This window comes from Lonchura striata, chromosome 27 (assembly GCF_046129695.1).
Source record: "Lonchura striata isolate bLonStr1 chromosome 27, bLonStr1.mat, whole genome shotgun sequence".
Classification (NCBI taxonomy): domain Eukaryota; kingdom Metazoa; phylum Chordata; class Aves; order Passeriformes; family Estrildidae; genus Lonchura; species Lonchura striata.
This window is the reverse complement of record NC_134629.1, coordinates 8,025,697-8,037,981: the sequence shown is the minus strand read 5'-3', so window position 1 is coordinate 8,037,981 and position 12,285 is coordinate 8,025,697. Positions and strand designations below refer to the sequence as shown.

The window sequence follows — 12,285 nt, the reverse complement described above, 5'->3', positions numbered from 1 at the left end:
ACATCCAGTGCTCTTTCTAAATGGGAAAATCCAACTGAGCCGAGATTTTCCTGGGATTTTTTCCCCCCCAAAGAAAGATCCCTCCAGCACCACTGTGGTCATTCCATGGAGAAGCTTTCCCCCTTTTCCAAGGACAAACTCAAGAAAATCCAGGAATGGGAATTTTTCCCACAGAATCTTCCCTGGTGTCCCCTGAACCCTTCCTGGATTTCCTCCTCCTACCAAATCTTTCCCTTTGCTCCTTTATTTCCTAATCCCTAATTCTATCCCAAACAAAATCCAGGGAAGGCCGGCAGGCAGAAGCTGCCCCTGCTTGTGGGAAATTCCAGAACTCCTCCGGAGCTTCTCCCTGGATTTCGAAATATTCCCAAACAGGTTCGTGCTCCGCCACCCTCCGGAGAGAGAAAACCACGCCGGGAAAACGCAATTCCCAGGAATTTTCAACATGGATTTCTCTTTTTTAACCATCTCCAGCCTCCCTTGGGGCTTTTTTTGCTCCAGAGGGAGGAAAATTCCAGTGAAACGCTCCCAAAATCTGCCCCAAAAACAGAGAGTGGGAGAGGAAAAGGAATTTTGGGTGGGATGACAGCCCCCTGTGCTGCTCAGTGACCCCACAAAGGCGTCCAGACACCAAACCAGGTGATGGGGAGGGTGACAAGGACGAGCTGGATCCCAAATCCTGGCTTTTCCCACCTGTCTGGGCAAGCCAGGAGGAAAATTCCAACTGATCCCAGCACGTGACGGGACCTGGCCCTGCCCTGCTCCTTCCCTGGCAATTCTCCTGCTGCTGGAGCTGCTCAGAAATTGGGGGGAATTCTGCTTCTGCCCTTCCCGGGAGGAGCTGCAGCATTCCCAGTCCAGTGGAGCAGGAATTGCTCTTCCCAGCTCTTCCTGGGCTGCGAAAAGACCCAAAAATGACTTTTTTTTTTTTTTTTTTTTTTTTTTTTTTATTTTGTGCTGTGAGCAAAGCCCTGCCCTGGACCTGCTCCCCCTCCTCCAGAGATCCCAAATCCCCCCGGGATTCAGGAATCAGATCCCTCCTCACCCTTTTCCATGGGCACAACCATTCCCAGACATTTTGTCCCCAGCCTCCCTGGCTGGAAACGCCACCCCTGGGAGCAGCAGGAAGAGAATTTCTGAGGAATGAAACGGCCCCAAAATCCCAATTTTTGCATCCTGTCCCAGGGGGAAGCGGGGTAGGATGGGGACCACCGTGGGCAGCAGCAGGACACAAATCCAGGTTTTCCCATGGAATTCTTGGAGCATCCCAGCCCCTCAGGAAGGGATTGCAGAGCCCAGGACTCCCTCAGGCACAGGAATTGCACCAGAATGCCAGGAGGAAATGGGGAAAAGACCACAAAATTCCAGAAAAACTGCACTGGGAAGGGCTCTCCCTATAGAAAAATTCCCAGAGCAGAGGTGGAAGGGCAGCACCAGCACCACCTGTGGTGCTGTGGAATAAAATCCCTTTTTTGTGCTGGAAACAGCCCTGAAGGGCCCTGGGAAGGTGTGGAGCCACACAAGTGATTCCCAGCTGTGGCAATTCCCAGGAAATCTGGGATTTGCTGTCCCCTCCCGGGGCCATCCAGGTGAGCCCAAGGGCAGGGGACATGTCCTGGTCTAAAAATAGAGCTGGGCCTTGTCAGGCTCCTGAGCCGGGGATTTCTGGAGATATCCCAGGGATTTTTGGGAGGAGGAATCGATTTTAGGGAACTCTCTGGGGCAGCAGGGAGCCAAACCTCCCATCTCTTCCCTGGGATGTGCCTGGAGGATAAAAAAGGGAATTTCACAGCATTGGAGCTGGAAAAGGAGCTCCAGAGGCCCCAGGTGCCTGTCCACTCCTTTCCCTGGGACAGCCCCTCTGGAAAAGGGAATTCTCATTCCCCAGAAGCTGGACTTGCCCAAGGAGGGAGGAGGAGGAGGAGTGGGAATGATGCAGCAGCCGGAGCTGTTGCAGCCTGGAATTGGGAAATTGGAGCAGCAGCCACGCCTGGGGCATGGAGAAGGTGGGAAAACCCTCAGGAAGTGGCTCAAACTTTTCCAGAGAATAATTAGGAAGGCTTCATGTGCCAAAAAAAAATCCCCTTTTGCACCCAGGTTGGCTCCGGGAAGCAGGAACACGCTCGGGAAGGGCTCCAGGAAAGGAGAATCCCTCCCCAGGAGAAGCCGGAGCAGCTCCTGCCATTCCCGGGAAGGAGAAGACGCCTTTGGATGCCGGGATGAAAATTCCAGGTGTTGTTTTCCACCCTTTTCCGTTTATGGGGGGGGGAAAGGGCGAGGGTTGAGCTGATAAGGGCCGAGATAAGAGAAACGGCCCGAGGAGGAGCTGAGTCAGCAGAGCTGGGGATGGAGCGGCAGCGCCGGGGGTGGCACCGGCGACATCCTGGCACTGCCACCCCCGGCGGGTCTTTGTTCCATTCCCACCGCACTTTAATCTTCATTTCCCTGGAGTTTTGCTCCCCTTGCTTTCCTCGCATTTTCCCTGGATTTTTTGCTCCTCTCGCCCCTCACTTTCCCCATCATCTCCCTGACTTTTAAAAAATTATTTTTAATTCCCAGAACCGTTTCAATTCCCATTCCTCTCCTTTTTAGGCTCCTATTTCCATCCCAGCCCACCTCCAATTTCTCCAATTAGGATTTTCCCTCTCCCAATCTCTGACAATTCCAGAATTTCCCCTCAGGGAGCTCAGGCCAGGCTGGCTCTGCTTTGGCTCGGCCACAAGAAGTTAAAAATTATTCTCTGGAGCAGGATTAGCCATTAAATGGGGAAAAATCTCCCTGGATTTTCCATTTATGCCTCCCTCAACACAGCAGGATTCGGGGAAACAAACCCCAGCTATGATCCCGGGCACGTTTTTACCTGGGAAAAATCTGATTTTTGGGATTTTTGATATTTCTAGGACATCTCAGTCCTGATCTGGTCACGCCCTGGAGATCTGGGGCAGACATCTCTTCATCATCCTCATCATCATCTGCATCATCATGTCCCAGACTTTCCTTGCTCCAGGACTCCAGAGGGAACCCAATCTCACCCTGGCGTTTTTTCACCTTTATTTCAACCAATTTCCACCAGGTCCAGCCCAACACCGGGGCTTTTTAAACTTTCTTTAACTTTACTCACACCATTTTGGCTCCCCTTAGTTTATCCATATTTCCCTGGATTTCTCTCCATTCACCCTTGGGTTTAATCTTAATTTCTCTGGATTTTTTACCCCCTTACTGCCCGATTTCCCTGGATTTAATCTCAGTGTCCTGGGATTCTTGCAGCCCTTGATTTCCGCATCACTTCCCTGGATTTTTCCTCCCTCTTCCCTGGGTTTAAACCCCAATTTCCCGGGATTTTTGCTCCGCTCACACCTTGCTTTCCCCATCATCTCCCCGGATTTTTGCTGCCTTTGGTTTCCCCGGATTTCTCCCGCTCCCGCCTGGCTTTAAGCGCAGTTTCCCGGGATTTTCGTGGCCCGCCGCGGCCGCGGCTCCTTCCCCGAGCCGGAGGAAGATGAGTCACGGGCGGCTCCGGGGGAGGAGGAGACGCCGCAAAAACGTCGCTTCTCCCGAAATCCTCTTTCCGAGAAAAACACTCAACTTTTCTCAAAGCTCCAGCTTTGAAAAGGAGAGGAAGGAGCGGCTCAGCCGCCTCTGCCAACCCCAAACCGCCCCAAAAACTCTTTTGGGATGCCCAGCGGAGGAGCCCTCAATTCCTGGTGGATAAAAATCCCCCCGTACCTTGATTTTCCTGGGGCTGGCACGGCTCGGGATCCTCCAAAATACGGGAAGGCACTGGGGAATTAAGAAATAAGGTGATTAATGCCGCGCCGAGGGGCTCAGCCCCCCAAAAACCCCAAAAAACCCCCGAATCGGGACCTTGAACGTGGGTTTAAATGGGGCGCTTAACCACGAGAGCAGCCAGAAAGCCCAAAATCACCTCACAGGAAACGCTAAAATCACCTTACAGGAAACCCTAAAGTCACATTGGCACCCCACGGCAGCCAGGAATTCCCCAGTTTCGAAGGCCCCCCAAAAAGGGGGAGCCCCAGGGAGGGGGGACAGCGGCGCCTTCCCGGGATAAGGGGACGCGCCGGAACACCCCAAAGCTCCCGGAACACCCCAAAGCTCCCGGAGCACCCCAAAGCTCCCGGAGCACCCCAAAGCTCCCGGATTTTTGGGGGTGGTCGGGGCTGGGACTGGACAGCCCCGGAGCCCCCGGCCCTAAGGGGGATCCGCATTTTGGCAGGGAAAGCCCCGAGAGCCCCGGGCGAAGGGGGCCGCGGGGAGCCGGGGGGTCTCACGGGGGACCCCCGACCCCTCCCGGGGCACCGGGGGGCTCCGACACGCGCGGGAGCCCCGAGCCAGCACGGGAGCACCGCGAGCACCAAGCAGGAAGCCCCGGGAGCCTCAACGCCCGCCCCGTGTCGCTGCTGCCGGCGGGGACACCCGGGAGTACCGGGAGTAGCCCGTGCTGGGAGGTGCCCCCGAGCCCCCCGAGCCCCCGCACCGCGGATCCCCCGCATCCCCGAGCCCCCGCACCCCCGAGACCCCCGAGCCCCCGCACCCCGGATCCCCCGCACCCCGGATACCCCGCACCGCGGATCCCCCGCACCGCGGATCCCCCGCATCCCCGAGCCCCCGCACCCCGGATCCCCCGCCAGCTGCCGCCCCCGGTTCGCCCGCAGCGGCCACGCCGTGTCCCGCGGAGCGCCGGACTCACGGCAGGGGCGGCGGGCGCTGAGAAGGGCTGGGCTTGGTCGGCCCCGGTGCTCCCTGCCCGGTACCTGAGCCCCGGTCCCGGTGCCCCCTGTCCGGTACCTGAGTCCCGGTCCCACTATCCCGAGCCCCAGCCCTGCTGTCCCGAGCGCCGGTGTCCCCTGCCCGGTACCTGAGCCTCAGTGTCCCGAGCCCCGGCCCGGTACCTGAGCCCCGGTCCCGGTACCTCAGCCCCGCCCCGCTGTCCCGGTGTCCCGAGCCCCGGTGTCCCGGTGTCCGGTACCTGAGCCCCGGCCCCGCTGTCCCGAACCCCGGTGGCCCGAGTCCCGGTGCCCCGCTACCCCCTGCCCGGTGTCCCGAGCCCCGGTGTCCCGGTGTCCCGGTGTCCCGGTGTCCCGGTGTCCGGTACCTGAGCCCCGGCCCCGCTGCCACCCCCGCCCCCCCGCCGCCGCCTTTTGACGGGAACCGGCGCCGCCGCCCCCCCGCCAATGCCTGCGCGGCCCCGCTCGGCCCCGCCCACATTCGCCAAATAAGGGCAGAGGGGCGGGGTCACGGCGAGGGGCGTGGCGAAGGATTAGCGTGGCCCCGGTGGCGCGGGGGCTTCCCCGGAGGGGCCGCGCGGGGTCCCGGGGCCGCTGCCGCCCGCGGACCCCCGGACCCCGCTGACCATCCGGCTCCCGCTGACCACCCGGTGCCCACCCGGGTTCGCGATGACCACCCGGTGCCCACCCCGTTCCCGCTGACCACCCGGTGTCCACCCGGGTTCCCACTGACCACCCGCTGCCCCCCGGACCCCGCTGACCACCCCGTGCCCAACCCGGGTTCCCGCTGACCACCCGGTGCCCACCCGGGTTCGCGATGACCACCCGGTGCCCACCCCGTTCCCGCTGACCACCCGGTGCCCACCCCGTTCCCGCCGACCACCCGGTGTCCACCCGGGTTCCCGCTGTCCACCCGACCCCTCTCCCACACCCCGGAGCACCAGCAGGGCAAGGGACCCTTGGGGTGCCAGCGCCCGGCGCTCTGGGGGCTGGCACCCCTCCCAGAAGTGCGGTGAGCTCGGGCAGCTCCCGGTGAGTGCCCGGTGCCGGACGGGCACGGAGTAAACGCCACCAGTACCAGAGTGCCACCCGCAGCACCCCTGGCTCCTTGCAAGCTCCGGCTGCTCCCGTTGTCCCCACAGAGCCCCGAGGCTGATCCGAGCCCGGGGACCCGCAGGACACCTGGATTTGTCTGCTCCTGAAGGATGTGAGAGTATTTGGGACGGAGCATCCAAAATCCTGTTATTGGTGACGTGGAATGTGGGATCTGTGGCAGAGCTCAGTCCAACCCAACCCAAAGATGCCCTGTTGCCTGTGCGCGCTGCATCCCTGGTCTAAAAAATGGGGATATTCGGCAATTTTCCCCTTTCCATCCTCAAATCCCCACCCGGGATGTAGCCACCCGCAACACCGAATAAAGCAGCGAGAGGCGCTCCCAGAAAAGCCCTGCAGCTGCTGCCAGGGTTTATCGGGTGTCCCCTAAACCCAAAATCCCGGGAGCAAACGAGCCCCCGGCGCAGCAGAGCCCCCGCAGCCGCGGGCACCGGGTTCAGCCGCCACGCTTTGCGTGGGGAAAACGCTTCGAAATCGCCTTTAAATTGATTTAATGAGGCCGAGGAGGGAAAAACAATGTCTGGGAAGAAATGGGAGCTCATCAGAGGCAATTTCGTGGCGCGCAGGGATTTCGGGAGGGTGGGGAGCGGAGCAAGCTGCTCATCCCCATCCCGGTGCTTTTGGGATCGCAGCTCTTCCCATGCCAAATCAATGTCCCAAAATCTCCCAGGGCTTTTCCCCCTGCCGTGCACCAGACCAGCGTGACGCATTTTCCATACAAATTTTTACCTTCTTCCCACCCGGAATTTGTGCCCCCCGAGCTCCGGGGAAATTCTGTGCCTGAGGAGGGTTTGTTTGAATTCCCTCCCTCTCTCCTGGTTTCCTGCTGCTTCTCTGCCCTCAACCCACCTGGCACGAGGGCTCTGGGGCCAAATCCCGGCTCTGCTCCGCATCCCCGGGACAGCCGGCGTGTGCGGGATTCGGGAGGATTTAATTCCTGCGGGGAATTTCATCCCTGCCTGGAAATTCCCAGAGCTGTGAGCGGGAGCCGCGCTTGTTGTGCTGCTCCCGCCTGGAAAAAGGGATCGGCGGGGCTGGGAGAGGAGGAGGATGGCCCAGGGATGTGCAGTGCCAGGAACTGGGATCCCCACATCTCCATGGAATGGTTTGGGCTCGGAAGGGACCTTAAGGATCGTCCCTGCCACCCCGGAATTGTCCCTGCGCGGGGCTTGGAGCCACCTGGGAGGGTGGCACGTGGGGGATAAACGGGGCTGGATGAGCTCCAAGGTCCCTCCCAAAAATTCCTGCGATTCCACGATCCCGTTCCAGGGCTCAGAAATCCTTGAAGGACACACGGAAAAGAGGAGGAAAACCCCACTCCGATATTTCCCTGTCCTTGGAGCAGCGCTCCCTCATCCCGGAGCTCCTCCGGGGATGGGTCCGGACTCATCCCATCCCGGGAGGGCGGAGGTTTCCCGGGAAGCGCTTCCACAATCCCGCCGGTGGCTGGAAAAGCGGCTTTCCCCCCTTCCTCCCTTCCCGCTGGGTTTGGGGGACAGAAAAAACTTGGTAAAAAAATCCGGGATCCAACCCGGGAAGCGACAGAAGCCGAGGGGAGGCTGCGGGCGGAATTTTCGCTTCTTTCTTCGCTCTGGGAATTCTCTGCGGGGTCGAGCTGATCCCGCAGCTCATCCCAAGGGACTGTCAGGGGTTTCTCCTTTCCCAATTCCTCTTTTCCCAATCCCTCTCCCTTCTCCTTTTCCAACCCTTCCCGCCACAGCCCCCGGGAAGGCGCAGGAAGGAGCCGGGAGAAGGAAGGAAGGAGAGCCGGGAATTCTCCCCCCGCCTGAAATTTCGCTCCTGGGAAGGACAGAATAAATGATCCATAAAATTTCCATGGGATACGTCTCCCGCGGCCGGGCAGGCGGTGCCTCTGGAGCTCACTAAATATTTTAATTTTGCCGTGAAATTTATTTTGATCGTTTGGGTGATTGCGAGAGGGAGTGATTTCGTTTTATATCTGTTTTTCTCTCAGGTGTGTGGGAAAAAGTCCCACGGGAGGGAATTTATTGGAGGAAAATGGAGCGGCCGGGGCTGGGGGGGAGGTGGGAGGGAATGGCCTGGGGGCATTTCCCCCCGAAATTGGGAGGTGCTGGAGGTGATGCTGGGCTGGACCGGGACCGGTGGGCACAGGTGGGCTCAGGCTGCTCGGGACCGGGACCGGTGGGCTCAGACTGTTCTGTACCGGGACCGGTGGGCTCAGACTGTTCCGTACCGGGACAGGTGGGCTCAGACTGTTCCGTACCGGGACAGGTGGGCACAGGTGAGCTCAGGCTGCTCGGAACCGGGACCGGTGGGCTCAGGCTGTTCCATACCGGGACAGGTGGGCTCAGGCTGCTCGGGCCCGGGACCGGTGGGCTCAGGCTGCTCGGGACCGGGACCGGTGGGCTCAGACTGTTCCGTACCGGGACAGGTGGGCACAGGTGGGCTCAGGCTGCTCGGAACCGCTCCGTACCGGTGTGGGCCCGCTCCGGGCTGGGAGCAGGGCTCTCACCCTGGCGTGGCACGAGTCTGTACTGGTGTGATGGAGCTCAAACTGGGACAGGCATCCCCAAACTGGGACTTGTGAGCCCCGCACTAGTGCCAGCCCCCTCCCCATCTCCACCCCCGCGCATGCGCGCTCCGGACAGAGCGCACCCGCTGCGCGCACGCGCGCGATTTACGTCACGCCCCGCCCTGCCACGCCCAACCGGAACCAGGCGTTGCTTCTGCGCGTGCGCTGCTCTGACCACGCCTATTGCATGCAAATGAAGGGTGTGGTCACTGCACCCACCCCTGACCATTGGCGCGTGCGCTTTGGGCGAAACGACGGGGCGTGGCTCGCTAAACCCCGCCCTTCACTGAGACTCATTTGAATAACCCCGCCCATCCACACGCGACGAGAACGGGCGGGGTCACGGCGAGGCCCCACCCAGCGGCGGCTCGCGCGGTTGCCACGGCGACGGCGGCTGCGCGCGGGGGCGGGGGCGGGGCCGCGGGCGAGGCGGGAGCGGGGCGCCCCCTGGCGGAGAGCGCTGAGGGAAGGGGTCTGTGAGGGGGCGGCTCTGAGGGACTGAGGGAGGGGGTCTGTGAGGGGGCGGCTCTGAGGGACTGAGGGAGGGGGTCTGTGAGGGGGCGGCTCTGAGCGACTGAGAGAGGGGGTCTGTGAGGGAGGGGGTCTGTGAGAGAGGGGCTCTGTGAGGGAGGGTGTCTGTGAGAGAGGGGCTCTGTGAGGGAGGGTCTGTGAGGGAGGGTCTGTGAGAGAGGGGGTCTGTGAGAGAGGGGGTCTGTGAGAGAGGGTCTGTGAGAGAGGGTCTGTGATGGAGAGGGTCTGTGATGGAGAGGGTCTCTGAGGGAGGGGGTCTGTGAGAGAGGGTCTGTGAGAGAGGGGGTCTGTGAGAGAGGGTCTGTGAGAGAGGGGGTCTGTGAGGGAGAGGGTCTGTGAGAGAGAGGGTCTGTGAGGGAGGGTCTGTGAGAGAGGGTCTGTGAGGGAGGGAGTCTCTGAGGGAGGGGGTCTGTGAGAGAGGGGGTCTATGAGAGAGGGGGTCTGTGAGAGAGAGGGTCTGTGAGAGAGGGGGTCTCTGAGGGAGGGGGTCTGTGAGAGAGGGTCTGTGATGGAGAGGGTCTCTGAGGGAGGGGGTCTGTGAGGGAGGGAGTCTCTGAGGGAGGGGGTCTTCAAAGGGCGTTCTTCAGGGAGGGGGACCCTGAGGATGAGGGATTTTCTGAGGTGGGGGTCCATAGCAGGGCCTGTCCCTCTCCTGGGGTCAGGGGCTCTGGGGTGCTCTTGAGGGGACGTGGCCGAGCCCTGGGCCCGTTTCTTGGGCTGGGGGCTGCCCCCCCAAGAGGAGATGCTCTCTCAGGGGAGGAGGGGGTGCCCTGGGGCGCGCTGGGTTTTGGGCGGCTGGAAGTGGAGCCCATCAAGGTGTCCCTTTCTCCCCTTGTGGATGGGGATACTTTGTGGTGGCTTTGGGACCCCTGGGAAGGGCTTTAAAACCCTTTCAACAGCCCTGAGCTGCTGCTGCTGCCTCTCACAGGTGACACCGTGCCGCCACCATGGGCTCTGTGCGTTCCCTGCCCTCCTCCAGCGCTGCCCCGAGCCGGAGGAAGGCTGAGCATGAGGAGGATGAGGATGTATTGGTTGGCCAGGAACCCGTGGAGGACGTGGCCAAGATTCCCTACATGGAATTCACTGGCCGGGACAGCATCACCTGTCCCACCTGCCAGGGCATCGGCTGCATCCCCACAGGTGGCTGCTCCTCTGGGGCGTAAACACCCCAAATCCCAGCTCCAAACAGCGAAAAAAAGTCACTTTTTAATGTGTTATTCCCGTTTTGCTTCCCAGAGCAGGTGAATGAGTTAGTGGCTCTGATCCCTTACAGCGACCAAAGGCTTCGTCCTCAGAGAACGTAAGGGAGGAGTTCTTTTAGGGGTTGTTTTTTCCCCAAAAAATAGGATTTAAAGTGTGATTTTGAATATTTCTACCATGACCACCATGATCCCTCTCCCACCTTCTGTCCCCTCACTGGAGTTTTGGGAGCAGCTGTAAAAAGACCCCAAAATGCTGCTTGGGTTGCTCAGTACCCAACCCCAAATGTGGAAAGGGAGGATTTTGAGCCATTTAATATTAACAATGTGACAGTAGCTCTTGGGTGCTTCTTCCGAGGAAACCAAACGGGGTGGGGTTTTTTTAGGATCTGAATCTAGCAGAGGAGGTGAAGAATTTAATTTTTTTGGGTTTTTTTCCCCAGGAAATTCTATGTCCTGCTCTCAGTGCTGCTCTGCCTGCTGCTATCCGGCCTGGGGGTTTTCTTCCTCTTCCCCCACTCTGTGCTGGTGGACGATGGTGGCATCAAAGTGGTCCAGGTGTGGTTTGACAGGAAAAACTCCGCTGTCCTCCTGGCCATCACGGTAAAGTTTCTGTGGATTTGGGAAAATAAATCACCAGGGGAACAAGCCAGCAGGGTCAGGGTTGTTTTTGTTCTCCTCCAGGCCACCCTGAGGATCAGGAATTCCAACTTCTACTCGGTGTCGGTGAGCAGCCTGAGCAGCCAGGTGCAGTACATGAACACTGTGGTGGGCAGCCAGCAGCTCACCAACGTCTCCAGCATCCAGCCCCTGAGGGACAAACTGGTACTGAGCAGTGTCCAGGGGCCACAGCTGCTTTTGCTCTGTCCACTCCCTCAGAAATGGGGTTGAAGGGTGATGAAACTGCACTGAAATCTGATTTTTCTGCTCTGTTGCAGGTGAATTTCACCGTGAAGGCAGAGCTGGGTGGATCCCTGTCCTATGTGTAGTAAGGATTTACTGCTCCTTGGAGATGCCTGGGGAGGGAGAGGGTTGGAGCTGCTTTGATTAAAATTTGGGAAATTAATCTGTAAATCACTCACTTTTCCTGCTCACTTCCTTGGCCAGGAATTTTCTCAAGGGGCTGTGAGATGGTTTTGTTAACACCAAAGTGAAAAATACCAGCAGGAGCTGCCAAAAAACTCCAAATTCCTCAAGTTTCTCACTTGCTGACCAATTTCCCTGATCTTTTCCAGTTTTTTCTGCACTTTGCCCAAGGTGAAGGTCCACAACATCGTGATCCTCATGAGGTGGGTGCTGCTCCTGCTTAGGGTTCTTGGAGCTCTTTTCCCACCTTAAAGATTCTGTTCGGTGATTCCTGAATCCCAAGGGGATTCCAGCCATGGATTTGGGCTTCAGGGAGAAAATCCTGCTTGGATTTTTCCCCAGATTCCCCCCAAATCCACCTCAGGGTCAGGTTTTAATCCAGCACACGGGGATAAATATGAGGTGCAGCACACAGTTCCCTCCAGAGGCTGCAATTCCCACCTTTTCACCAAAACCCGCTGCATTTTTTTTTTTTTTTTTTTTTTTTTTTTGAGGAAAAAGAGGAGAGTTGTGTGATGACTACAAACGTGCTGCAGTGTCTCTTTGCCCTGCCAGGACCTCGGTGAAGCTGTCCTACATCGGCCGCAGCGCCCAGAGCTCCCTGGAGACCTTCCACTACCTGGACTGCAGCTCCAACTCCACGGCCCCGCTGCCCGCCGCGGCCCGGGCGGCGCCCTGAGGGCTCCCGGGAGCACCGGGACGTGAGTGGCTCTGCGGGGACACACCCAGCAGCTCCGGGGCCTTTGGGTGCTCCTTCCCCTCCTTTTTGATGAGGAATCTGGAACTTTCCCTCCTGGATTAAGGGCTGAAATCCCAGAGGTTTTCAGTGCTTTGCACCTGTTCTGGAAGCTTGGAACCGTCAGGGTGTTTTGGGGTAAATGAGTTTGATTTTTGAGAGTAAATGTATTTATTATTTTCAGGGGAAATGAGTTTATTTTCCTGCTCAGTGGTAGCAGCACCTCAGGACCCCAAAAGAGGGACAGTTCCCACCCCGAATGAGCCTCTGTTACACCCTGGAAGGAGGCAAAGGAACCCAAATCATTGGAATGAACTTCTT

At 59.0% G+C, this 12,285-nt stretch overlaps 1 protein-coding gene across 1 annotated transcript; it reads left to right on the top strand.

The window, feature by feature from the left end:
- The first annotated feature begins 8,823 nt into the window (after positions 1-8,823).
- TMEM106C (transmembrane protein 106C) lies at positions 8,824-12,145 on the top strand. The gene is made up of 8 exons (XM_021548549.3): positions 8,824-8,884; positions 9,872-10,083; positions 10,180-10,243; positions 10,586-10,745; positions 10,827-10,967; positions 11,081-11,130; positions 11,378-11,431; positions 11,784-12,145. The coding sequence occupies exons 2-8, from the start codon at positions 9,891-9,893 to the stop codon at positions 11,905-11,907; spliced, it is 786 nt and encodes a 261-aa protein (XP_021404224.1). The 5' UTR covers positions 8,824-8,884; positions 9,872-9,890; the 3' UTR covers positions 11,908-12,145.
- Positions 12,146-12,285: the final 140 nt, after the last annotated feature.

What these genes read in the sequence shown, in the direction of transcription:
- TMEM106C (XM_021548549.3), top strand. Translation starts at nt 9,891, where the DNA reads ATGGGCTCTGTGCGTTCCCTGCCCTCCTCCAGCGCTGCCCCGAGCCGG. An exon ending in CATCGGCTGCATCCCCACAG is followed by an intron (nt 10,084 to 10,179) that starts GTGGCTGCTCCT and finishes TTTGCTTCCCAG; the next exon opens with AGCAGGTGAATGAGTTAGTG. An exon ending in AACATCGTGATCCTCATGAG is followed by an intron (nt 11,432 to 11,783) that starts GTGGGTGCTGCT and finishes TTGCCCTGCCAG; the next exon opens with GACCTCGGTGAAGCTGTCCT.